This window comes from Staurois parvus, unplaced genomic scaffold (genome assembly GCF_062004578.1).
Source record: "Staurois parvus isolate SC_StPar_1 unplaced genomic scaffold, SC_StPar_1.0 ptg000347l, whole genome shotgun sequence".
In the NCBI taxonomy this organism is placed as follows: Eukaryota; Metazoa; Chordata; class Amphibia; order Anura; family Ranidae; genus Staurois; species Staurois parvus.
The window spans coordinates 7,399,218-7,425,304 of record NW_028318143.1 but is presented as its reverse complement, the minus strand read 5'-3'; the positions used below and the strand labels follow the sequence as shown (position 1 = coordinate 7,425,304).

At 42.2% G+C, this 26,087-nt stretch overlaps 1 protein-coding gene across 1 annotated transcript in view; it reads left to right on the top strand.

Moving 5' to 3' along the window:
• The window catches only part of LOC149456824 (cytochrome P450 4B1-like), a 51,301-nt gene that overhangs the window by 10,119 nt on the left and 15,095 nt on the right, over window positions 1-26,087 (top strand). Inside the window, exons 2-7 of the mRNA XM_089684429.1 lie at window positions 1,823-1,967; window positions 4,721-4,765; window positions 5,747-5,874; window positions 17,584-17,708; window positions 17,832-17,983; window positions 20,896-21,002. Coding sequence (XP_089540555.1) covers window positions 1,823-1,967; window positions 4,721-4,765; window positions 5,747-5,874; window positions 17,584-17,708; window positions 17,832-17,983; window positions 20,896-21,002 — 702 coding nt within the window. The remainder of the gene's footprint in view (window positions 1-1,822; window positions 1,968-4,720; window positions 4,766-5,746; window positions 5,875-17,583; window positions 17,709-17,831; window positions 17,984-20,895; window positions 21,003-26,087) is intronic.

The window sequence follows — 26,087 nt, the reverse complement described above, 5'->3', positions numbered from 1 at the left end:
AGCCACTTTTGGCACTCTACTCAGCTCTGCACAGGGTGGGGTCTCCCAAGATGGATAAACTCTGGGAACAATGGAGGACAGATTTCCCGGCCCTGGACAGGAAGTCCTGGGAGGAGAGCCTTGAAGATAGATCTAAGCTGGTTATCTCCTTGAGGGACAAGTTAATTCACACCAAGTTCCTGCATAGGGTGTACTATACGCCTCAGAGGTAGCACAGAATTTACCCACAGAGATTCCCAGACTGCACCAGGTGTCGTACATCTGTAGGTACCGTCTTTCACTTGTTTTGGTCCTGTCCTAGGGTGGCACAGTTCTGGATGGAGGTGTTTGACCTTCTCAATACTCGGCTACAACTGTCCTTACCATGATCACCTCATTTAGCTGTCCTGGGGATACAGGATGATGAACAAAGACCCAGGTATACAAAGCTGCTGGTTTTATATTTATTGTTTTATGTCAAGATGGAAATACTTTTGCTGAACTTTCCCCTCAACTGGCATCATGGCAATCTGAGATTAATGCATTAATGCTGCCCATGAATAAACTGAATTATATTATTAATTATATTAATAGGAATTGTCCTAAGCAATATGATAGCATCTGGCCATGGGTGGCACAATGAGCATTTTTCTTTTTTCTTCATAGTGCCTTTATGTGTTGTGCTATTGTTGCCTGATTTTGTCTGGTTACCATCCTACTATACTCAAGGAACCAATTTGGAGGTTATTGCTCTATACTCAAGTATGCTTGACACTTGTATTTTTTGGCCCTATATGTCTTGACATGCTGCTGCTTTGTTTTGAATTGAATCTGCCGTAGTTGTACTATTATGTTCAATAAAGAGCAAATCTGGTTGTTAAAAAAAAAAAAAAAAAAAAAAGCTGTAATTAAACTCTATTGCAATAAATAGGTTCACCTATTAATGTACTGGAAGGTGAAACTGTATACATACAGTAGCACAAACCTAGCTATCTGGAACTGTGCATGTGAGATAAAAACAATAGGTCAGAGACTCGTCTGTCACTAGGATTGAAGTAATGAAGCTCCTGTATGTGAACATGTGGTGTCAGATACTCTTCATATTTTAATTCAGAGGAAAGCCAAAGGAATAACCCCAGATAAATATAGGAGAAAAACATGCTAAACAAATCAATAACATAACATTTCACCTACCTCCTCACCATCAAAATACAAAAATGTTCCACAATATATAGCCCTCTGTCTCCAGCCACAGAACCCCTGAATCTGGCAAAGGAACATTTACATTGCTGAAGTTCAAAATGTGCATTCTGTTGAACAAAGATGGTACCTAGTACACTGGAAGTGGATGCTCTTATTTATTTCAGCTCTACCCTGGGCAACAATGCTGACTGCCCTACAGTAAAATCACTGCAGCATTGTTAGCCTGTGCATCTATCAGGACTGCATGATTGTGTACATCAAGGAGGTGGGTTATCAGCACTGTAACAGCAGATAACCATTCTTCTGGATGCTAGCCAGTGCAGGACATGCCCAGCTCCACCCAGGTGCTGTAATTAACACCATAGCTATCAATCACAGAGATACTACATGAATGTATGGGATTAAAGAGTTTGCAGGCCTAGCAAGGAAGATTTTTGACAAGCACCCCAGTAATTTATTCAACTATAGGGAAGAATATAAGACTGTGAAGAGGTGAGGAATGCAGTTATATTTAAATAATTCAAAGCAGACAATCCATGTTTATCTTCTTATCTTGAGCAGGAATCCGAAAAATAAAATCTCTTGGATGACTATCATGCTTTATTTACTCCACTGACATGCATTTTTTGTTTGACTACAGTTAAAACAAGATGGCACTGATCTGGACATTTTGGCTGGTTATGGGAGAAAATTTGAATATGCATTTCCCATGTGGTTTGGAAGATACTTGGCTTCTCTCAATATCTATCATCCAGACTATGCAAGGACAATTTTGTCAAGACAAGGTAAGAAGGTTGTTTGTTTGTTTGTTTTGTTAAAGAATTTCAAATGATAAAATGATACCATGTTCTGCTAAAGATCTGAATAGGGTAATGTTTTACCTAATGAAAGTGTTCTTGAAAATGCTATCGCCAATGACTTTAATAGTTTACTGGTCCAGAGCGAGTATGCAGCAAGAGAAGTTGGAACTCTACATTTGCATAATTGTTTCTGAGCAGTGACTCGGAAAGTGTTGAAAGCATTAGCTCGAAATGATGGGCAGACCTCAGAGGTCAACAATGACAGTCTAGTTACCTTTGTCACCACAGGTTACCTTTAGAGGGAATCCACAAGGCTGCCATTGATGAATTTCTATGAAGATTCAGAGTTTTATTTTTATTGCCAAAAGTGCTTTATTCATCAGACATCAATACAAATAGTAAATTAAAATCTAAAATTGTTGTCACCAGAGTGGGGGGGGGATTTCACAATGGGGACAATTATTGCAAACACAACTGTCAAAGGTGAGATCAACCCTTACCATCTTCCTTCTTGTTGGGTCTCTGACAGGATATGAATAGAGAAATTTTCAGGTAAATTCACAGGTATTAGTAAGAACCTGACAAAGGGTCCTATCGCTTCCCCTTTTCTCCCTTTCTTCTCCTCTTTCAATTAGCTACAAACTAGGGTTCCCAGCTTGCTTCATGGCTTCCAGCCTTATAATGACACAAATCAGATAAGCAGTCCTCCTTGTGGCCTTTGTGAGCCTTCAGGAACAAGGGGTTATCATCCCAGTTCCTATATCAGAAAGGAGTCAAGGATTTTATTACAACCATTGCACAGTTCCAAGGCCAAGACCAAAATGAGGCATCTGTTTCATCTTGGAACTCAAGGCCCTTAATGTAATAATTTAACTCCAAAGTCCTGTATGGAATTCTACAGATCTGTTGTAGCCTTCCCTCATCAAGGATACTTTCTACCTCTTTAGACATCATGAATGTGTATTTGCATGTGTCTAGTTTTAACAGCACATCAGCTATTTCTTCAATTTAATGTAGGTTCTCAGCATTTTCAGTTTGTGGGCCTATCTTTGTCTGTTATCTGCCCCCCCATGTTTTCACCAGGATTCTAGCCTTTGTGCTTGCCTTGATATGCTCTAAGGGTATCCCCACTGTGGGATATCTGGACAATCAGCACAGATCCTGACCAACAAATTCAGACCTTGAGCAGGTTAAATTGGATCCTTAAACTCCAGAAGTCTGCACTGAATCTGATTCATCTCTTAGAGTATTTGGGCTTAATCTTGGACACAGCTTAAACCAGAGTTTTTCTTCCACAAAGAAAAGTGCATACTCTTGGCAATACTAGGATCAGTAGGAACGGTCTATACATCTGGAAGTGTTCGAGAACCTGTGTCACAGGTAGGCGATGTTGAGTTTGGACCTTCTGGCCTTCAGATTCAACAACAAACTGGACAGAAACTGGCAGTGATCATATGGCAGAATGCTCTGGTGACTGTGTGGTTAAGTACACCTTGTTTTAGTATTTCCTCCCCGAAAGCTTCTTCTTTGTCTTGGGGGGGATTCTGGTGATACGCATCTCTTTGGAGTGGCCCAGGTGGATATGGTTCTCTGACCTGATGTTTATCCTAACCTGACCTGCCTCCTCACAAGCTCTCTGTAGGCTCTTCCAGATTGACCAGGTATTCTGTTCCAAGGACCATTTTATCATTCTGCTTCATGACCACTGGCTTTAACAGCTTGGATGATGAAGCCCAAGTCTCAATGGACAGGGGCCTCTCTGGCTCAGCAATCCCCACAAGTTCTACCTTGGCAAATTGAAAGCTTACTTTGTTGGTGCAAGGAAAGAAACTTTCATTCCAGAAAATACTCTGTGGGATGAATCCTGGACCTTTTTCCAATCAGGCCTGAATCGGCAATTGGCCCTGAGTACTATCAAGGGTCACATCAACTGTTTCTCAGGTTTGGAAGGCTGCCACCTGGTCTTCTGGTAACTCATTCTCTAAGTTTTACCAGGTGGATCTTCAGGCTTCATCTAATGTCAACTTTGGGCATAAAGTTCTATAGGAAGTTATTTGAGCTGCTTGTTGTCCCCCATTTTTTTTAAGGTTGGGCTTGTTGGTGTTTTATTTAGACTGTTGCCCTCCTTTCAGTTGTACTGCTTTTGAACATCCCAAATTTCTGTGAATCCTATGTCTCTCAATAAATGAGAAAAAAAACAGGATTTACATATTCATGACCAAAATACTTTTCTTGCAGCTTGTTGAGGGACACAGTTCCCATCCATCTGTGTTGATGACCGTTTTAAAAAATTGAGGCGTACTAAGAGAGCAAGGGATTATATTAGGCTGGTTAATATTTTTTTGTTTGCCAGCACCCAAATCCTCCTGTAGGCAGCAGTATAAATCGAATGTCTTTAAATCCCATGTCCCTCAAATAACTCTAAGAAAAGGATTTTGCAGGGAGTGCCAAAAATGTGTTAATTTTCACATTGTGATAGTATACTTTCTACTCATTCACTACAATCCTTGTACCTTGACATTCTGAAATACAAATAAAGTTATATTAATAGAAATGACTTGCAACTCTTTTTATCATAGACCTGGAAAGGCAAAAAATATACAAATTCAGTTTCTATTAGCCTTATTTTAGGATTTAACATCTTGTACCGCAAATGGGGTGCCTGAAAATTGTCAGTGCTCTGTAAGACATGTAAACAGGACTATCATGCTCTTCTTTTATTTTTTTTTTCCTTACAGATCCAAAGGATAATTTTGCCTATCACTTCCTCACCCCATGGATTGGTAGGTAACAACTTTCTTATCATTGATTAACATTAGTTTTGCATTTGCATACCTATAGTTATCATTTTGCTCTTCCTATCACTTCCCCATCTGTAGACTCTTGTTCACAGCATATTGGCAGGTGACACTTAAATGAGTCCTCCTATCCAAAATTGATCTTTTGTTTTGGAATATGTACCCCCATCACCCCAAATTCTTATATTTCTCAAAGTCATTCTTTTTGTATAACTTTTATGTTGCATGCAACTATACAGTATGAGATTCAATGGCATAAAAGGAGGCATTCTGAATAAATCAAATCTAATATATTCCTCCATCCAAGCTATTCAGCACGGATTGATGAATCTCCTGCTATGGCTCTTAGAATACCAGAACAGCAGCTATATCTTATTAAATGCAATTGCTATTTGGCCCAAAAAATGTCATCTCTTTCAACTTTTCAATGGAAGGCTGTCAGGTGGGAGGATGGTTCCACCCATGAAGCAACGTTTGGCTGGTTCTTCAGGAACTGGCTGGAATTCATTAAGTGTCCAGCTTTAGAGTTAAATTGGGCCAGGTTTCCAGTAGAAGAGCCTGTACGGTTACAAGCCTTGATGCCCTAAGTGCTAGGACCATCTCTTTTACATGCAAACCACCAAAAACTATATCTAGTTTTTCCTATCCCAACCTATCTTCAAATGTTGTGACAGTGTCTTAATAAGCCAGAGAAAACTATATTTATTTTTACTTATCATGGGACAGAAATGTGCTGTACAAAAAATATCTCTCCTTTTGCCACTATGCCTAAAGGTAAATTTGGCTCTGCAAATAATGCATCAAGGAGATTTTGACAGTCGTTCTGAGATATCTCTAAAAATCTAGTGGGTTATTCATTTGAATGGAGTCTGAAATGTCAGTTTGATGTGTTCTAACCATCTACATGTAAATCTAGTTAGTATGCCTCATTTTCTATGATTTTTCTACTGTGCTTTTCTTATGCAGGAAAAGGATTATTAGTATTATCTGGTGCAAAGTGGCACCAGCACCGCAAGCTGCTGACCCCGGGTTTCCATTATGATGTGTTGAAGCCATATGTGAGACTGATGTCAGACTGCGCTAATGTGATGCTGGTAAGGAGGAATCAGTGCTGCAATACAGATGTTCCTTGTAAAGCAAGAGCAAGTCAGGAGCTGTCCAGTTTTCACAACTGGTGAAACTGACATCTAATAATCAATCACATGTTAACTTGCATTGCTGCCCCCTCCTTCTGGAAATGCTAGTGCCCTGGCTGTCATGCTGATCTAATAGTTTCAATACTTTGAGTTGCTGATCCAGAGCAATTAAGCAGCAAGTTAAAGCTGAACTTCAGGCAGATATAAAAAAACACAAATTAATGCAACTCTGTAATCATCATTAAAGCTGTGGCATTTATTTATATATATATATATATATATATGTATGAAATATATATATATATATATATATGTATGAAATATATATATATATATATATATGTATGAAATATATATATATATATATATATATATATATATATATATATATATATATGTGAAATGTAGATATCTGAATTTGACTTGGCATTGATATCTTCTGATCCCTGTACAGCAGAGGTGTCAGGGCTCCCAGGTGTGACCAGAGGTGTGTGACTCTGGGAAATGCAGGCTTCAGATATGTGATAAACAATATAATTTATTAACACTAACAATACAAACATAAACGCAGTGCAATACTAAACATAATACAGTGCAAACAAACCAAACCAACCACCCACAGATAACAGTACATACAAGCAAGCGTCGTCAGGCAGGCCGGGTCAATATCAATTGGGCAGGTAGGTACAGGGGGAGCAAGCAGAGATTGGTAGGGGTCACAGGCCAGGTTCAGCAGGTAGCAAGCAGCGTAGTACAGAGGGTCAGGCAGAGGGATGGTCAGGGTCACAAGCCAGGGATCAGAACAGGTAGCAAGCAGCGTAGTACAGAGGGTCAGGCAGAGGGATGGTCAGGGTCACAAGCCAGGGATCAGAACAGGTAGCAAGCAGCGTAGTACAGAGGGTCAGGCAGAGGATCAGACAGGAACAGAGAGCAGGAACAGGATACAGTGCCCAAGAGAAACACAACACCAAGGCAGAGTCTGCAAGTCTGGCCATCCCTTAAATACCCCAGCATAATCAGTTCCAGGTGTTAGCTGGCTGCAAAGTTGAGTCTCTGATTGCTGGGAGCACCCGCTGGCCAGCCCTGGTACTGCAGATCAAAAGGCAGGTGAGTCCCACCATTGCTGGCTAGTCCATTCCTGACAGTACCCCCCCCTCAAGGAGCGGCCTCAGGACGCTCCAAACAGTCCTAGCTGGGCAAAATGTTCCACGGCCCGGGTCTGGTAACTGGCGGGATATCAAAGACTGGCACACCGGGCAGGACTCCGGGCAGCGGCACACCGGGCAGGACTCCGGGCAGCGGCACACCGGGCAGGGGCACACCGTGCAGAGGCACATTGGGCAAAGGCACACCGGGCAGAGGCACATCGGGTAGGACTCCGGGCAGAGGCACATCGGGCAGGACTCCGGACAGAGGCACATCGGGCAGGACTCCGGGCAGAGGCACATCGGGCCGGACTCCGGGCAGAGGCACATCGGATTACCAGGCGAAGCAGCAGGCAGCGGGCCACCAGGCGGAGCAGCAGGCACCGGGCCCCCGGGCGGAGCAGCAGGCACCGGGCCCCCGGGCGGGGCGACAGGCATCGGGCCCCCGGGCGGGGCGACAGGCATCAGGTCCCCGGGCGGGGCGGGCGCCGGGCCCCCAGGCAGAGCGGCAGGCGCCCAGGAGGGGCGACAGGCGTCGGGCCCCCAGGAGGGGCGACAGGCGTCGGGCCCCCAGGCGGGGCGACAGGCGTCGGGCCCCCAGGCGGGGCGACAGGCGTCGGGCCCCCAGGCGGGGCGACAGGCATCGGGCCCCCAGGCGGGGCGACAGGCATCGGGCCCCCTGGCGGGGCGACAGGCATCAGGCCCCCAGGCGGGGCGACAGGCATCGGGCCGCCAGGCGGAGCGACAGGTCTCGGGCCCTCAGGCGGAGCGGCGGGCGCCGGACCCCCAGATGGAGCGACAGGTCTCGGGCCCTCAGGCGGAGCGGCGGGCGCCAGACCCCCAGGTGGAGCGACAGGTCTCGGGCCCCCAGGCGGAGCGACAGGTCTCGGGCCCTCAGGCGGAGCGGCGGGCGCCGGACCCCCAGGTGGAGCGACAGGTCTCGGGCCCCCAGGCGAAGCGGCGGGCACCGAGTCACCAGGCACGACAGTGGGCTCCGAGTCAACTGGCATGACCGCTGGCACTGGGTCAGACATTGGATCGTCTGGCTGGACAGCGGGCATCGGGTCACCAGGCATCAGGTCATTTGGCTCGACAGCGGGCACCGCGTCATCTGGCAAGGCAGTGGGCTCCGAGTCAACTGGTATGACCGCGAGCACTGGGTCAGACATTGGATCGTCTGACTGGACAGCGGGCATCGGGTCACCAGGCATCAAGTCATTTGGCTCGACAGCGGGCACCGCGTCATCTGGCAAGGCAGTGGGCTCCGAGTCAACAGGCACGACAGTGGGCTCTGAGTCAATTGGCACGACAGCGGGCACCGGGTCATCAGGTATTGGATCGTCTGGCTCGACAGCGGGCATCGGGTCGCCAGGTATGACAGCGGGCACTGGGTCACCAGGCATCAGGTCATTTGGCTCGCCAGCGGGCACCGCGTCATCTGGCAAGGCAGTGGGCACCGAGTCACCAGGTACGACAGCGGGCTCTGAGTCAATTGGCACGACAGCGGGCACCGGGTCATCAGGTACCGGATTGTCTGGCTCGACCGCGGGTATCGGGTCACCAGGTATGACAGCGGGCACCAGGTCATCAGGTACCGGATTGTCTGGCTCGGCAGCGGGCATCAGGTCACCAGGCCTAATAGGATCGTCAGGCTGGATAAGTTCATCATGCTGGGTAGAGGCATCAGGCTGAATGCAGGCATCAGGCTGAGTAGAGGCCTCAGGCTGAGTAGAGGCCTCAGGCTGAGTACAGGCTTCAGGCTGAGTACAGGCTTCAGGCTGAGTACAGGCTTCAGGCTGAGTAGAGGCTTCAGGCTGAGTACAGGCATCAGGCCGAGTAGAGGCTTCAGGCCGAGTAGAGGCATCAGGCTGAACCACGGAAGGCAGGTTCACGGGTTTGGATACTGGCAGGATGGTACTGGTTGGAAAGAATTTTCGCATTTTTCTGGTTTTAACTACTGGAGCACTGCAAGTAAACGCAGGTCTGCAAATGAATGGAGCAGCTGGAGACAGAGAAGAGCTGGAGGATGGAACAGAGGAAGGAACAGTCGCTACAGAGGGCTTTTTTACAGGGTTAAAGGCAGGATAGGTGCAGCGAGTGGGAACAGGGTACTGACATGTGGTAGATAGCAGGGCAGGTGGAGCTGTTGGGAATGCAGGAATAGAGCTTTGAGGAAATAGATTAGAAGCAGGACTGGGTCTTTGTAAGCTGACTGAGGCTGGGTGCAACAAGTCTGTCCATGTCTGCAGTATGAGTTGAACAAAGCTGAGCTTACACAAAGCCTGTCTGGTCAATGACTGCACTGCGTTTATACAATCTCTTAGTGTCTGTGGTGAACATGTGGAATAACGCTCCATAAAGTAACCCACATCATCCTCTAATAACCACACCAGGGACTCTACCTGGTCTGCACTAAATGGTGGCAAAAATTCATCCCTGCATTCGGGGGAACCAGATGAAACCAACTCAGCACAAACCTCAATCAATGGCTGCACCTCAGAGAACTCTGTGCCCTGATCTACTAGAACATGAGCGAGCCGTATACATTCTAGCAGTTCATCCCGGGTATACTCCTTCAGAGTTTGATAAGCATACTCCCTGTCATCAAACACTAGCAGATATAAATACGCAACCTCATCCAGATCCATCCTTCCCATCAACAAACCAAGATGGCTCCCCTGTGCAGCAACTTCTGGTCAGGATTGGCCTTGGTGTAATGTCAGGGCTCCCAGGTGTGACCAGAGGTGTGTGACTGACGCAGGGAAACGCAGACTTCAGATATGTGATAAACAATATAATTTATTAACACTAACAATACAAACATAACGCAGTGCAATACTAAACATAATACAGTGCAAACAAACCAAACCAACCACCCACAGATAACAGTACATACAAGCAAGCGTCGTCAGGCAGGCCGGGTCAATATCAATTGGGCAGGTAGGTACAGGGGGAGCAAGCGGAGATTGGTCGGGGTCACAGGCCAGGTTCAGCAGGTAGCAAGCAGCGTAGTACAGAGGGTCAGGCAGAGGGATGGTCAGGGTCACAAGCCAGGGATCAGAACAGGTAGCAAGCAGCGTAGTACAGAGGGTCAGGCAGAGGATCAGACAGGAACAGAGAGCAGGAACAGGATACAGGGCCCAAGAGAAACACAACACCAAGGCAGAGTCTGCAAGTCTGGCCATCCCTTAAATACCCCAGCATAATCAGTTCCAGGTGTTAGCTGGCTGCAAAGTTGAGTCTCTGATTGCTGGGAGCACCCGCTGGCCAGCCCTGGTACTGCAGATCAAAAGGCAGGTGAGTCCCACCATTGCTGGCTAGTCCATTCCTGACAAGAGGTCAGATTGCGGGAGGGCTAAACAGCACAAGGAGCAAGTAAATGTTCCTGCAGTGCTTATGCGCTAATTAGAAGCATGCTTATAAGAGGATAGATCAGAGTAGCAGAGAGATGAGCTCATCAGCCTGCTGCTTCTCCTTTCACTGTCCAGAATGGGGTTAGAACAAGACCGATGGTGGGTCCTGTATTTCTTATGAATGGTTTACTTGAACCCTTTTTCTGTCACAGTCATATATTCATGTGCTCTCCCGCTATGTTTCCTAGGTTCTGTGCGCCCATTGGCGAACTACAAAAATATGTGTAAGAGGGGAAAAGTCCCCCCCTAAAAAAAGAGGTTACTGTTAAGAACTAAATTGGCATACACCCTAGTAAAATTAATTCATTTAAAGGGGGGGGAGAAAAAAGGGGGGGGGGGACTAGCCTTCCCCCCCCCTCCCCCCCCCCCTTTTTTCTGCCCCTCCCCTTTTTTTTACCGCTAATTGATTTTTATGGTTATACCCCATGTATCACATATCATTCATGGCCATGCGTTGAGTTACTATGTGTTTATCATTTATTATTTCTGTTGTTTCACCTGTTGTTTGATTTCACATTTTTTAATTTGTTTTAATTATCATTTATTTGTTTTAATGTCTATTATGTATAATATTGTACCCTATGGACACATATATATACACACACGTAAGAAATTTAACGTACTAGATCTCATCTTATTCCTCTTCTATGTATACAATTTGTTTCTATATAATGTCCTTTTTTATACATATATACTATATATATTTTTTTTTATAATATATATTTTTTAGAATAAAATTATTTTTTCAGCTTAATTTATTTTTCTTTTCTATTATCATCATCATTTTTTTATATTTCCTCCTTATTTTTCCATCACCATGCCATTACTCAATTCTCTGAGATGTGTGTCTATATATGCCCACCGATTCCACACGCACAATGAAATTCAGTATATGTATATGTAAGTTCTGTACTCTGCTTAAACACTGCATCATATATTTGTTTCCACATTCATCCTCCCCCCGTGCTCCTCATGTTCCTCATATTACAGCATTCCACAATTAGTAATAGTACTGTTTACATACATCACTCTGTATTGTCCCAATATGAACTCCCAGAACGCCAGAACATGGGTACGTGACCTTACCCATACTGGCTGGAGAGGCCAGGCACACCTGCCTAGAGATCCGATTCCTTCCTGCACCGCGACTCCTTGGACATCCATCTGCCCTCCTCGCTCCTCCCTTGGGACCCGTTAAGGAGCACCCGCTATCACGGTAGCCTTGGCCCCTGGAACCTCAGCCATCCGCTCCAGTGATCCCGCCCAGATGACGTCCTCTTATTCACTATTTGATGTTTGATATACACCTACCTCTTGTGAGTTTTTATACTTGTGTGCAATAAACTATGACCTTCTTACTACACTTAGTCTGGCGCACCTCTCTCTCCTCTATTTTAACGTATAAAACATCACTTCCAGGTCCTGGTGTCACTGTCCCCAGCCAGTATTGCTGGGGAAGACGGTAATAATATGCAATCTGCATTCTGTTTATTTGGAGGACAAGTGAGACATCAAGAGTCTTTTAGACCCCTGATGTTTCATTAAAGAGAACCTGGCACCAAAAGTGCATCACATAAGGGAATTTTTATCCCTTATGTGATGGGGGAAAAAAGTTTTCGTGAGTAAAAAGATTTTAAGTAGTGTAAAAAATTTCATTTACACCCAAGCCTATGCATGAAAACATTGATTGCACTACACATGTTACATGAGTGAGAACAAAAATTCTAGGCCCATTATCACTGTTAAAGAGGAGCTCTACCAAAAAGGGGAAGTTCCGCTGTAAGCCTTTGTCCCCTGCTCCCCATTAGGGATTGGCACCTTTGGGAAGCGGGTACCCGATTGCCGTTGTGATCGGAAGTGGAGGTTGTCCTCCCCCCCCCCCTCCCCGTAGTCTTCTGGTTGAGACAGGTGACAGGTCCCAGAAGACTACGGGGCCATTCACAAAGTGCAGCTTTTCTCGCACATGCCCAGTGGGCACCCGGCTATGAAGCCACAAGCTGTCACAGCCGAGTGCCCACACTGAAGATGCCGGCGCCAAGGAGAGAAGATGGCCGGTGAAACCAGCGGTGGTGAGGACACCGCTGGACCGAGGGACAGGTAAGTGGCTGTATTTTAAAAGTCAGCAGCTACAGTTTTTGTAGGTGCTGACTTTTTTTTTTTTTTCAGGTGGAACTCCGCTTTAACTCTAAAATGATGACCTGTAGGGGCTTTTAAAGTGTTGCCAATGGAAAATATAGGTTGCTGAAGTTTGTTGCCATTTCATGGGTTCACACAATTTGTATCTTTTTAATCAGCACAACCTCATCTTTTATGTTTTACCAAATTAATGGGTAATTTATTGCATGTGTATGCTCTACAATTACCTTTAGTGTATTTTTTACTATCACTACTTTTATTCTCTAGCGTGTCTGCTTTCAGAAAATATTTAATGTTTTGATGATTTTATATAATCTTCAGGCCTAAAATGATTTTTAAACGCGTATCCAAAAAAGCACAAACACAGCCAAAGTAGAACTCCTGCATATTTTATAATTTTATTTTTTCCCTGTCTGAGATTTTACTTTGCCCTTACTGAGGAGATTTCCCTTCACATGCTGTCAGAATAGAACAAAACAATAGTAGAGTGGAAAAGGAATAGAATTGAAAATATTTTTAGTGCTGTCTGTACCCTCGGTTCCATTGACAACAGGGAAAGAAAGTAGGAGAAAATCTCATCAGTGTGGTCAAAGGCAGTCCTAAAAACTGGACAGAAGTTTTTTCTATTTATACCACCTATAATCCAATCATTACTTACACCTATGGTACTTAAATATACAATTAACATAAATTAATTTATAAATGTGAATAAAAAATTATATGTGATTATAACAAATATTAATAAAAAATTAATGAAAAATTGGAATGTCAATTATATGTGAATAAAATTAATAAAAAATTAATAAAACATTAATAAAAATGGGAATGTCAATTATTTTCTTTGAATTTGAGATGGTGTTGTTATTCAATTTAGTTAATGTGATGAGTCTGTGTTCGCAGCTTGAACCTCTCCCTCCTGTCTCCTCTCCTCTCTCCTCAGCACAGCCTTCTCAATTGTGCTTTCTTCACTGGCTGCTTTGTTTATTCCTCCATATACGGAACATGCAGAGAAGGGAAAAGAAACATAGTGTCTTATCCGGGATATAAGAGATTTATTGCTCTTTGATCTCCCACTCACATTGTGTAAATGTAAAAAGCGCTTTGCATACAATGTATCCAGATCGTGCTTTAGACAGCCTGGCTGGTGTGTTTGCTTTCAGTAAATATACTCGCCTTTCCTCTGTGGATGCGTGATAACGTCACCGCCCCTCCCCTACGCGTTACGCTACAGGGACTCCTAGCTTCCTCTGGGGGATGTGGATTTGCATTCCATCATTCACAGAGGCTATTTATATCCTGCCGGCTCCATTTTTGCTGTGATTTATTAACTATTCGTTACTTCTCCATTACTTTGGAGTCCAGACTATATCTCAATATTATTCATTGTATATATACAAAGTACGCATCATCATCCTTCGGCTGTATACTTAATGCTTACATCCACACCCCTCACAATCTGGATTACAATCTTATATCTGATCTAGAGATGAGCGAATCGAACTTGGCGAAGTGGAATTCGTTTCGAATATTAGGAAAAATTCGATTCGCACCGAATCCGAATTTTAGCAAACTTCGGGTGCACGAATCTAATTTTCCCCGATCAGCCAGCAAAAAGTGTCACTGCAGAGAGCTCCGCTATTTCTGACAGTTCTCTGACAGTTCTGACAGTTCATTTACAGCGGTTGAAACATTGTATCTATTTGTTTCCATTTAGGATACAGATGTTTTTATTCGGAAATAAATAGATACAATGTTTCAACCGCTGTAAATGTGAAGGAACTGTCAGAGAACTGTCAGAAATAGCGGAGCTCTCTGCAGATACACTTTTTGCTGTACTGGAATTCTTCTTCTTTTCATTCTTCTTCTTTTCATTCTTCTTTTCATTCTTCTTCTTTTCATTCTTCTTCTTCTTCTTTTCATTCTTCTTTTCATTCCTCTTCTTCTTCTTTTCATTCTTCTTCTTCTTCTTCTTCTTCTTCTTCTTTTCATTCTTTTCATTCTTCTTTTCATTCTTTTCATTCTTCTTCTCATTCTTCTTTTCATTCTTCTTCTCATTCTTCTTTTCATTCTTCTTCTTTTCATTCTTCTTCTTCTTTTCATTCTTCTTTTCATTCTTCTTCTTCTTCTTTTCATTCTTCTTCTTCTTCTTTTCATTCTTCTTTTCATTCTTCTTCTTTTCATTCTTCTTCTTCTTCTTTTCATTCTTCTTCTTTTCATTCTTCTTTTCATTCTTCTTCTTCTTTTCATTCTTCTTCTTCTTCTTTTCATTCTTCTTCTTTTCATTTTTCTTTTCATTCTTCTTCTTTTCATTCTTCTTCTTCTTCTTTTCATTCTTCTTTTCATTCTTCTCATTCTTCTTTTCATTCTTCTTCTTCTTCTTCTTTTCATTCTTCTTCTTTTCATTCTTCTTTTCATTCTTCTTCTTCTTCTTTTCATTCTTCTTTTCATTCTTCTTCTTTTCATTCTTCTTATTCTTCTTCTTTTCATTCTTCTTTTCATTCTTTTCATTCTTCTCATTCTTCTTTTCATTCTTCTTTTCATTCTTCTTCTCATTCTTCTTCTTCTTCTTTTCATTCTTCTTCTTTTCATTCTTCTTCTTCTTCTTTTCATTCTTCTTTTCATTCTTCTTCTTCTTCTTTTCATTCTTCTTCTTCTTCTTTTCATTCTTCTTTTCATTCTTCTTCTTCTTCTTTTCATTCTTCTTCTTCTTCTTTTCATTCTTCTTCTTCTTCTTTTTATTCTTCTTCTTCTTCTTTTCATTCTTCTTTTCATTCTTCTTCTTCTTCTTTTCATTCTTCTTCTTCTTCTTTTCATTCTTCTTTTCATTCTTCTTCTTCTTCTTCTTCTTCTTCGTCGTGCCCCGTGACTGCCCAAATGAGTGAAGTGTGCGGTGATTCTAAGATCGACGGCACTCATCTGCATGTCATACTGACTGACAGTATTATTTCTCTTCCCCAGCAGACTCCAAGGGCATTTAAATTAAAGGTACAGTGTTCTGCACTAATATAAAGGCTCTCTGAAGCCTAGAAACCCTTTTAATAAGTTAAATTCGCATCGAATCGAATTTCTCCCGCAAATTCGGCGAATCAGCCGAATCGAATTTTTGAATAATTCGCTCATCTCTAATCTGATCATCTTTCCACAATGTTTTTTAATATCTAAAATTTAACTTAAATTTATTATTTACCATACTTTATTATTTCAAACTTTTAATTCTTAAAAATATAAATATACCCTACACTCAATTTAAATTTAATATGAAATGAATTTAAATAAATAAAATTACATATATCTGTATAAAAAATCAATAATAATGGAGAGTATAAAATTTATTGAAAATTTACTTATAATTCAAAATAAACAAAATTAAAATAGAAAAATAAAATAAAAAATAAAAAATAATAAAAAATAAAAAATAATAAAAATAAATATTTTAATGAAATAATGCAAAAAAAAAAAAATTAATTAAAATAAAAATAAAAATAAATAAATTTATATTTATTTTTATTTTTATTTTAATTTTTTTTTTTTTTGCATTATTTCATTAAAATATTTATTTTTATTATTTTTTATTTTTTATTATTTTTTATTTTATTTTTCTATTTTAATTTTGTTTATTTTGAATTATAAGTAAATTTTCAATAAATTTTATACTCTCCATTATTATTGATTTTTTATACAGATATATGTAATTTTATTTATTTAAATTCATTTCATATTAAATTTAAATTGAGTGTAGGGTATATTTATATTTTTAAGAATTAAAAGTTTGAATTAATAAAGTATGGTAAATAATAAATTTAAGTTAAATTTTAGATATTAAAAAACATTGTGGAAAGATGATCAGATATAAGATTGTAATCCAGATTGTGAGGGGTGTGGATGTAAGCATTAAGTATACAGCCGAAGGATGATGATGCGTACTTTGTATATATACAATGAATAATATTGAGATATAGTCTGGACTCCAAAGTAATGGAGAAGTAACGAATAGTTAATAAATCACAGCAAAAATGGAGCCGGCAGGATATAAATAGCCTCTGTGAATGATGGAATGCAAATCCACATCCCCCAGAGGAAGCTAGGAGTCCCTGTAGCGTAACGCGTAGGGGAGGGGCGGTGACGTTATCACGCATCCACAGAGGAAAGGCGAGTATATTTACTGAAAGCAAACACACCAGCCAGGCTGTCTGAAGCACAATCTGGATACATTGTATGCAAAGCGCTATTTACATTTACACAATGTGAGTGGGAGATCAAAGAGCAATAAATCTCTTATATCCCGGATAAGACACTATGTTTCTTTTCCCTTCTCTGCATGTTCCGTATATGGAGGAATAAACAAAGCAGCCAGTGAAGAAAGCACAATTGAGAAGGCTGTGCTGAGGAGAGAGGAGAGGAGACAGGAGGGAGAGGTTCAAGCTGCGAACACAGACTCATCACATTAACTAAATTGAATAACAACACCATCTCAAATTCAAAGAAAATAATTGACATTCCCATTTTTATTAATGTTTTATTAATTTTTTATTAATTTTATTCACATATAATTGACATTCCAATTTTTCATTAATTTTTTATTAATATTTGTTATAATCACATATAATTTTTTATTCACATTTATAAATTAATTTATGTTAATTGTATATTTAAGTACCATAGGTGTAAGTAATGATTGGATTATAGGTGGTATATTAAGAAATTCACACAATCAAAAAAGGTCAATCACAAAAGGTTGATAATATTGGAGCGCGGTACAGTATAAGAATCCATAGTTTATATTTATACACCTAGAGAGGGTGTAATTAGTGCCTAGCGATCTAATATTTAATAAATATTCACTTAAGCACACAATTAACACTAATAATAGAGTAAGTTAACTCCTGGTGGCTCACAAAAAACTATTCTATTAGAAGTTTTTTCTATTTGTTTCTACTCTATCCATAACAAACAAAAATATTGAACTTTGCTAGGACAAATGGGAGCATCTTGTCTCAGAGAAGGAGTCTGTAGAGCTGTTCCATCATGTCAGCCTCATGACGTTGGACACCATCATGAAATGTGCCTTCAGTTACCAAAGCAACTGCCAGAATGACAGGTCAGTATCTTCTGAACATCACTAAAACATTTTAACTTTCTTGACTTGTTGCTATTAGGGCAGACGGTGGCTGAAAGGGATTACTGCATGTCATAGACTGATCCCGCATTTGTCCCCTTACAGTGAGAGTGAATACATCAAGGCTGTCTATGAGCTGTCCTATCTGGTGAATTATCGATTCCGCTGTTTTCCATACCATAGTGATCTCATCTTCAACCTGAGCCCCCATGGATACCGCTTCCGGAGGGCACTTAGAACAGCTCATAAACACACAGGTAAGTGTCAACACTATGAATGCTACAGGACAGCTGTAAAAAAAAATGAGGACTGACATCAATGACCTGCTTAAGAAAATGGCATTAGTCTGCCTCTGGCCTCAGTACAGTATTCAGTATTGGTCACTGATCTGGAATAAGTATGCAGAACTCACCATCTGAGTACTGGTTACTGACTTAGAAAAATCCTGCAGTTAGATTAACAACATGACAGCAAAGCAACATCACTCCAGAAGGATGTAGGGCAACAGTGGAATTCCATGGCTGGGTCATCTTTGGACATTGCCTTGGATAGATTTCTTTGACATAATTGGGTATAGGGTCTGCCTCCTCCCACATCTACACAAAAATTACTTTACAGAATGATCATGCCACTATCATATTTTCCAAGCACCATCTTCTCCTAGACTTCTGTAGGTACATTTACAGTTAAGAACTCATAGACAAATTTTACAAATTTTATGATTCCCGATTAGTAAAGTGGATAAGATGTCATTTGGGGTTAGCCAAAGGTACAGTAAGGAACCCTTCTGATTTATCCAATAGGTAAATTGAATAACACAGATTTATTTTCTCTCTACGATTGCATCGGAAAGTCTGTGCGATATATTAGGCAGCATGTAAACATGTTGTCCCTGAAGCTGTGTTGAAAGCAGAAAAAACAGGCAAGCATAAGGATTTGAGCTTCTTTTACAAGGGCCAGACAACTGGGTTTGAGTATCTCCAAAACTGCAGCTCTTCTAGGACATTCCCAGTCTGCAGAGGTCAGAACCAACCAAAAGTGGTCAAAGGAAGGAAAACCAACAAGCCGGGCCGGATATAGTCTCTCTGATTTGGAGTAAAAAAATTAAAGGGGCATAATATCAATGTATTTTTTCCTCTCATAGTTCCCTATATCTCTGTGTGTCTGCAATGGTCCAGGGGGTTGCCACTGAAATCTGGGGGGGGGGGGGGCAAAGCCCACTTCAGTACCTCCCTATATCCGGCCCTTCCTGAAAACTAGGGACAGTGTCATGGGTGGGCAAGACTCGATGCACATGTGGAGCAAAGGATAGCCTGTGTAGTTTGATCCAACTGAAGAGCTACAGTATCTCAAATTGCTACAAAATGTAATGCAGGTTCTGATTAAAAGGTGTCAGAACACACAATGCATTGCAGTTTGAAGTGTAAGGCGTTGTATAGCCAAATGCCAGTCAGGATGTCCATGATGACCCATGTCCACAGTCAAAAAACTTACAATGAGCACATGAGCATCAGAACTGGACCATGGAGCAATAGAAGCCCTAGCCTGATGAATTCAAGAATGGCTTGAGGATCACAACAATGAGATTGAGGTGTTGACTTGGCTTCCAAATTCTCCAGATCTCAATCCAATTGAGCACCTGTGGGGTGTGCTGGAAAAACAAGTCCTATCCATGGAGGCCCCACCTTGAAAAGCACAGAACTTAAATGATCTGCTGCTGATGGCTTGGTGCCAGATACCACAGCATACCTTCTGAGGTCTAGTGGAGTCAATGCCTTGACAGGTTATGGTGGGTGGCCATAATGTTTTGGGTGATTGATATACAGTATATATACTATATACACTCACCAGCTTCTTTATTAGGTACACCTGTTCAATTGCTCAATGCATTTAGGCATCTAGATGTGGTGAAGATGACTTACTGAAGTTCAAACTTGAACATCAAAATGGGAAGAAAGGGGATTTAGGTGACTTTGAATGTGTCATGGTTGTTGGTGCCAGACAGGCTGGTCTGAGTATTTCAAAAACTGCTGATCTGCTGGGATTTTCAAGCACAACCATCTCTAGGGTTTACATAGAATGGTCCGAAAAAGAGAAAATCTCCAGTGAGCAGCAGTTGTGTGGACAAAAACACCTTGTTGATGTCAGACATCAGAGGAGAATAGGCAGACTGGTTTGAGATGATAGAAAGGCAACAGTACCTCAAATAACCACTTGTACCAACCAAGGTATGCAGAATGCAATCTCTAAATGCACATGTCGAGCCTTGAAGCAGATGGGCTACAGCGGCAGAAGACAACATTGGGTGCCACTCCTGTCACCTACGAACAGGAAACGGAGGTTATAATTCGCACCTGTTCACCAAACTTGGACAATAGAAGATTGGAAAAACGCTGCCTGGTCTGATGAGTCTCCATTTCAGCTGTGACATTCAGATGGTAGTGTTAGAATTTGGCGTAAACAACATGAAAACATGGATCAATCCTGCCTTGTATCAATGATTCAGGCTGGTGGTGGTGTAATGGTGTGGAGGATATTTTTTTTTTGGCACACTTTGGGCCTCTAAGTACCAAGGCTGCATCGTTTAAACGCCACAGCCTACATGAGTATTGTTGCGCTGCTGTCCATGCCCATCCCTTTATGTCTACAATGTACCCATCTTCTGATTGCTCCTTCCAGCAGGATAATGCACCATGTTACAATGCTCAAATCATCTCAAACTGGTTTCTTGAACATGACTGTTCACTGTACTCCATTGGCTTCCATAAGTCACCAGATCTAAATCCAATAGGGCACCTTTGGGATGTGGTGGAACAGGAGATCCACATCATGGATGTGCAGCTGACAGATCTTTGAGGGCAGAGACATAGAAGCTGCTACTGCTTACTTGTAAAAGATGCAGGCTTCAAGGGCTGAAGCTTGAGTAAAGAACCGTTTTACCCAAATACAGGCATGAGCTTGAGTTCATTAATCAACTTGCGTTCATAAATTGTAGCTCCACTTAAACTTCTACACTAATAATTCCCTCTCAATGCAACTTTTTGTTTTTCCAAAGGGTATGATATATTCAAATTTTAAGAATTCTGTAAATTGACTGTAACAACATATACATTATAACATCATGATGTTACATTAATTAAAAAAAGTCTAACATATTTTTAAAATACAGATAATGTGATCAAGCGGCGGAAAGAATCTCTTAAACAGGACACTGAGCTGGAGAAGGTCAAGCAGAAGAGACATCTGGACTTTCTTGACATTCTTCTGTATGCCAAGGTACCAAATCTAATTGAAAAGGGCCATGTAACATAAATGAATGTAGCTCTACCCTTGTAGGAGCCGCTTGAAAGATGCCCTGAGTTCTTTTCCCAGTAGTTGCCCTGCAGCCAGGCACACAGTCACAGTCACTCTTTGGATCAATGTACAGTCCCGTGGTATTCTTTTTTTGGGGGATTTATTTTTGTGTAACTTGGATAGGGATGGGGAATTGAGTGGGATACTCCAAAGCTATGTACAAATAGGGAGATACTTTCTCTTCTGTAGATGTGTAAAATTTACTTGTGAGCCACTGAAGGATACATATATATGTGTATATATAAACAATATAATATGTCGCAGGCTTCCTTGCTCTTCTTCACGTGATGTGCGTCAACAAAATAACAACAAATAGATTGGGCGCTGCGCTCTATTATTTGTTTAAAATTATAATATATCAAACATATATTGATCTATCTAACTTTTCACCATGAATGTGCATGAATGCACCTTGTGCCAATAATTTTATAAAATAAATGAATCTAGATATAATTACAAATAAAAAAGGTGAAATAATCCAGTAATGACCTTTAGCTGTATATAAAAGGTCCCATGTGCACTGAGATAATATCAAATTCCATATAAGTTCAACAAATGATTGGATTCAGTATACTCTCCTCTGTAACAGCCTGTGCTGTATAGCTGAAATGGTATACAATAGGAGCTGCACTGTGAGTCACTGTAATTAAGGAGATCTCTCCTTCCTCAACTCACTCCTTAGTCCAGTTCTCCTCGTCTGGATCATAAGGGAAAGAAGATACATAGGGGTTTATTTACTAAAGCTGGAGAGTCCAAAATCAGACTCCCTTCTGCATAGAAACCAATCAGCTTCCAGGTTTCATTGCCAAAGCTTCATTGAACAAGCTGAGGTTAGAAGCTGATTGGTTTCTATGCAGAAGGGAGTATGATTTTGGACTCTCCAGCTTTAGTAAATAAACCCCACAGTGTCTTATCCGGGGTAAAGGACTTTATTGTGCGCTAGTAATGCACTCACATGTTGTTAAAACAAGATACTCTTGTCATATATATACAACCGCAGATAGCGGTGGGATCAGCCTTGTCGCTGTGCCTTCGCACACTGTCAATACTCGCCGTGTCTGGGTACGGATGCGTGGTGACATCACAGAAGGGCACCTAGAGAACAATTGATTGTGTTGTGCCCTTGCAGAACGTGTGCAGAAAAACTGCCGTCTTTGCACCATGGTTTGAACGAGCCCTAAGGATTTTTTTAAATACAGCTGATTACTTGTTTTATCACAGTACATTGATTTGGAGAATTTGCCATTCACGCAGAGTGGGGATTTAATAACTTCCCCCTACAGATCACCCCAGAACCCCTCAACCTGCATAGGAGAGAATCCCTGAGTAATCCACAGTGCTTCTTTTCATCTCCCTTAAAGGGACCACAACCCAAACCCATCAAGGACATATCCCTGGCATCCTGTACAATATTTAAAATTTTAGAAGATTGCCAAAGTTTAGTTTTTTTTTTTCCCAAGAAAACATTTCCTGAGAGAAATGTGGGCTGCCATTGTTGACTTGTTATTCGGCAGACACCAGTTTCCTGGTTATATTGCTGACCCCCTTGATTCAAACCTTTTGAGTAACAGCCAGACTTGGAACAAGTTTGCAGAGAAGGGCACCGGATGTTGCTGATCTGTATTTTTGTTCTGGGGACAATGTTTCAGTATATACAGTAGCTCACAGAAGTGAGTACACCCCTCACATTTTTTAAATATTTTATTCTATCTTTTCATGTGACCACACTGAAGAAATGACACTTTGCTACAATGTGACGTAGTGAGTGTACAGCTTGTATAACAGTATAAATTTGCTGTCCCCTCAAAATAACTCAACACACAGCCATTAAGGTGTAAACCTCTGGCAACAAAAGTGAGTACAACCCTAAGTGAAAATTTCCAAATTGGGCCCAAAGTGTCAATATTTAGTCTGTCCACCATTATTTTCCAGCACTGCCTTAACCCTCTTGGGCATGGAGTTCACCAGAGCTTCACAGGTTGCCACTGGAGTCTTCTTCCACTCCTCCATGATGACATCATGGAACTGGTGAATGTTAGAGACCTTGCGCTCTTCCACCTTCCATTTGAGGATGCCACACAGATCTTCAATAGGGTTTAGGTCTGGAGACATGCTTGGCCAGTCCATCACCTTTACCCTCAGCTTCGTTAGCAAGGCAGTGGTCATCTTGGAGGTGTGTTTGGGGTCGTTATTATGTTGGAATACTGCCCTGCAGCCTAGTCTCCAAAGGGAGGGGATGATGCTCTGCTTCAGTATTTCACAGTACATGTTGGCATTCATGGTTCCCTCAATGAACCGTAGCTCCTCAGTGCCGGCAGCACTCATGCAGCTCCAGACCATGACACTCTCACCACCATGCTTGACTGTAGGCAAGACACACTTGTCTTTGTACTCCTCACCTGGTTGCCACCACACACGCTTGACACCATCTGAACCAAATCAGTTTATTTTGGTCTCATCAGACCACAGGCCATGGTTCCAGTAATCCATGTCCTTAGTCTGCTTGTCTTCAGCAAACTGTTTGCAGGCTTTCTTGAGCATCATCTTTAGAAGAGGCTTCCTTCTGGGATGACAGCCATGCAGACCAATTTGATGCACTGTACGGCGTATGGTCTGAGCACTGACAGGCTGACCCCCCCACCAGTTCAATCTCTACAGCAATGATGGCAGCACTCATATGTCTATTTCCCAAAGACAACCTCTGGATATGATGGTGAGCACATGCACTCAACTTCTTTGGTCGAATATGGCGAGGCCGGTTCTGAGTGGAACCTGTCCTGTTAAACCGCTGTATGGTCTTGGCCACCGTGCTGCAGCTCAGTTTCAGGGTCTTGGCAATCTTCTTATAGCCTAGGCCATCTTTATGTAGAGCAACAATTTTTTTTTTCAGATCCTCAGAGTTCTTTGCCATGAGGTGCCATGTTGAACTTCCAGTGACCAGTATGAGAGAGTGAGAGCGATAACACCAAATTTAACACATCTGCTCCACATTCACACCTGAGACCTTGTAACACTAACAAGTCACATGACACCGGGGAGGGAAAATGGCTAATTGGGCCCAATTTGGACATTTTCACTTAGGGGTGTACTCACTTTTGTTGCCAGCAGTTTAAACATTAATGGCTGCGTGTTGAGTTATTTTGAGGGGGCACAAAATTTACAAGGTGTACACTCACTACGTCACATCGTAGCAAAGTGTCATTTCTTCAGTGTTGTCACATGAAAAGATAAAATATTTACAAAAATGTGAGAGGTGTACTCACTCATGAATGCTGTTGTGAATGCAGCTTCTCCTGAACACTCTGCATTTACTCCTTAGTGTCGGCTGTCTATCGCCCCCTGCAGGCTGGAGGAGGAAGAAAGCCTAATCCCCCCTCTAGCAAATGTTGGTAGCTGCTCCTTGTGACATTGTAGCAAAGTGTAATTTCTTCAGTGTTGTCACATGAAAAGATAAAATATTTACAAAAATGTGAGGGGTGTACTCACTTCTGTGAGATACTGTATGGAAGCCGGAGGTCAATATACCTGCAAGGTAGCATTTTCAGAAAAAGATAAACAGGGGCAGCAAGGCATCCTCTTTCTTCCGGGAATAGCCGCAATCCAATCAATCTAATATCTGTCCCCGTGCTCCCAAAAACCACCCTCCCTTTTTCATGTGCACTCTGGAATGCCCGCTCTGTCTGTAATAAGCTCACCTCCGTCCATGACCTTTTTGTCTCCCCCTCCCTTAACCTACTAGCAATTACAGAAACCCGGCTTCAAGCAGCAGATTATGCCTCCCCCGCAGCACTTTCCTATGGAGCCTCATCTGGACCCACTCACCCAGACCCAGTGGTCGGAAAGGTAGTGGGGTTGGTTTGCTTCTATCGCCACTGAACACCTTCCAAGTCCTCCCTAACCCTCCCTCTCTATCCTTCTCTTCTTTCGAGACTCACTGCATCTGGCTGTTCTCTCCAATTTCTCTGAGAATTACAGCGATCTATCGGCCTCCTGGTCCCGTGTCCCGCTTTCTTGATGACTTCTCCGTCTGGCTACCCTACTTTCTCTCCTCTGAACTAACCACTATCATCCTTGGAGACTTTAACATCCCTACTAATGTCAATACCCCGGCTACATCCCAACTCTTAACCTCATCTTTTGCACTAGAACAGTGTATACAGTCCTCCACTCATTCTAATGGGAATACTTTAGACCAGGGGCAGACTGACCATTTGGAAACTCGGGCACTGCCCGAGGGCCCGGCATCAGTAGGGGGCCCCATGAGATGCCCCTGGTACCTTTTTCATAGGCTTTTTTTGAGTTTGAGCAAGGACACAGGGGCCCCATGATCCCCTATTGCCCGGGGGCCCCATGAGTTGTCAGTCCGCCCCTGCTTTAGACCTTATCTTCTCTCATCTTTGTACTCCCTACAACCTCAAAAACACCCCCTTTCCTCTCTCTGTTCACAATCTTATCACCTTCACACTCTCCTTGTCCTCAGCGGCAGAAACCTCCGGAATTTGAACCATGCTACCTTCTACTCTGCAACTGACCAATTCTATGACAGAATCTCTCCCCTGTCCTGCCCTGACCTGGTCACTGCTATCTACAATAGTTCGCTTTCATCCGCATTGGACTCGCTTGCTCCCCTAACAACACAAAGCATCAGGCCCCAACCGTTATAACCTTGGCAGACTGACCACACCAGAAATCTTAAATGACATAGTCATGCACTGGAGCGATTGTGGTGTAGAACCAAATCCCACCAATCATTCACCCGTTACAAATCTGCTTTCTCAACGTACACTTCCTCCCTTCATGCTCCCAAACAAGCCTACTTTGTCACTCTTCTTAATACCTTCTCTTCCAGTCCTCGTCATCTCTTCTCTACTTTTAACTCTCTACTTTTTCCACCCAGCACCTCACTCACTGCTCACGAGATTGCAAATCACTTCAAAAACAAGATTGACGCAATTCGTAGGGACATCGCCACTGCACAGACATCCACCCCACTTAGCATTCCTTATA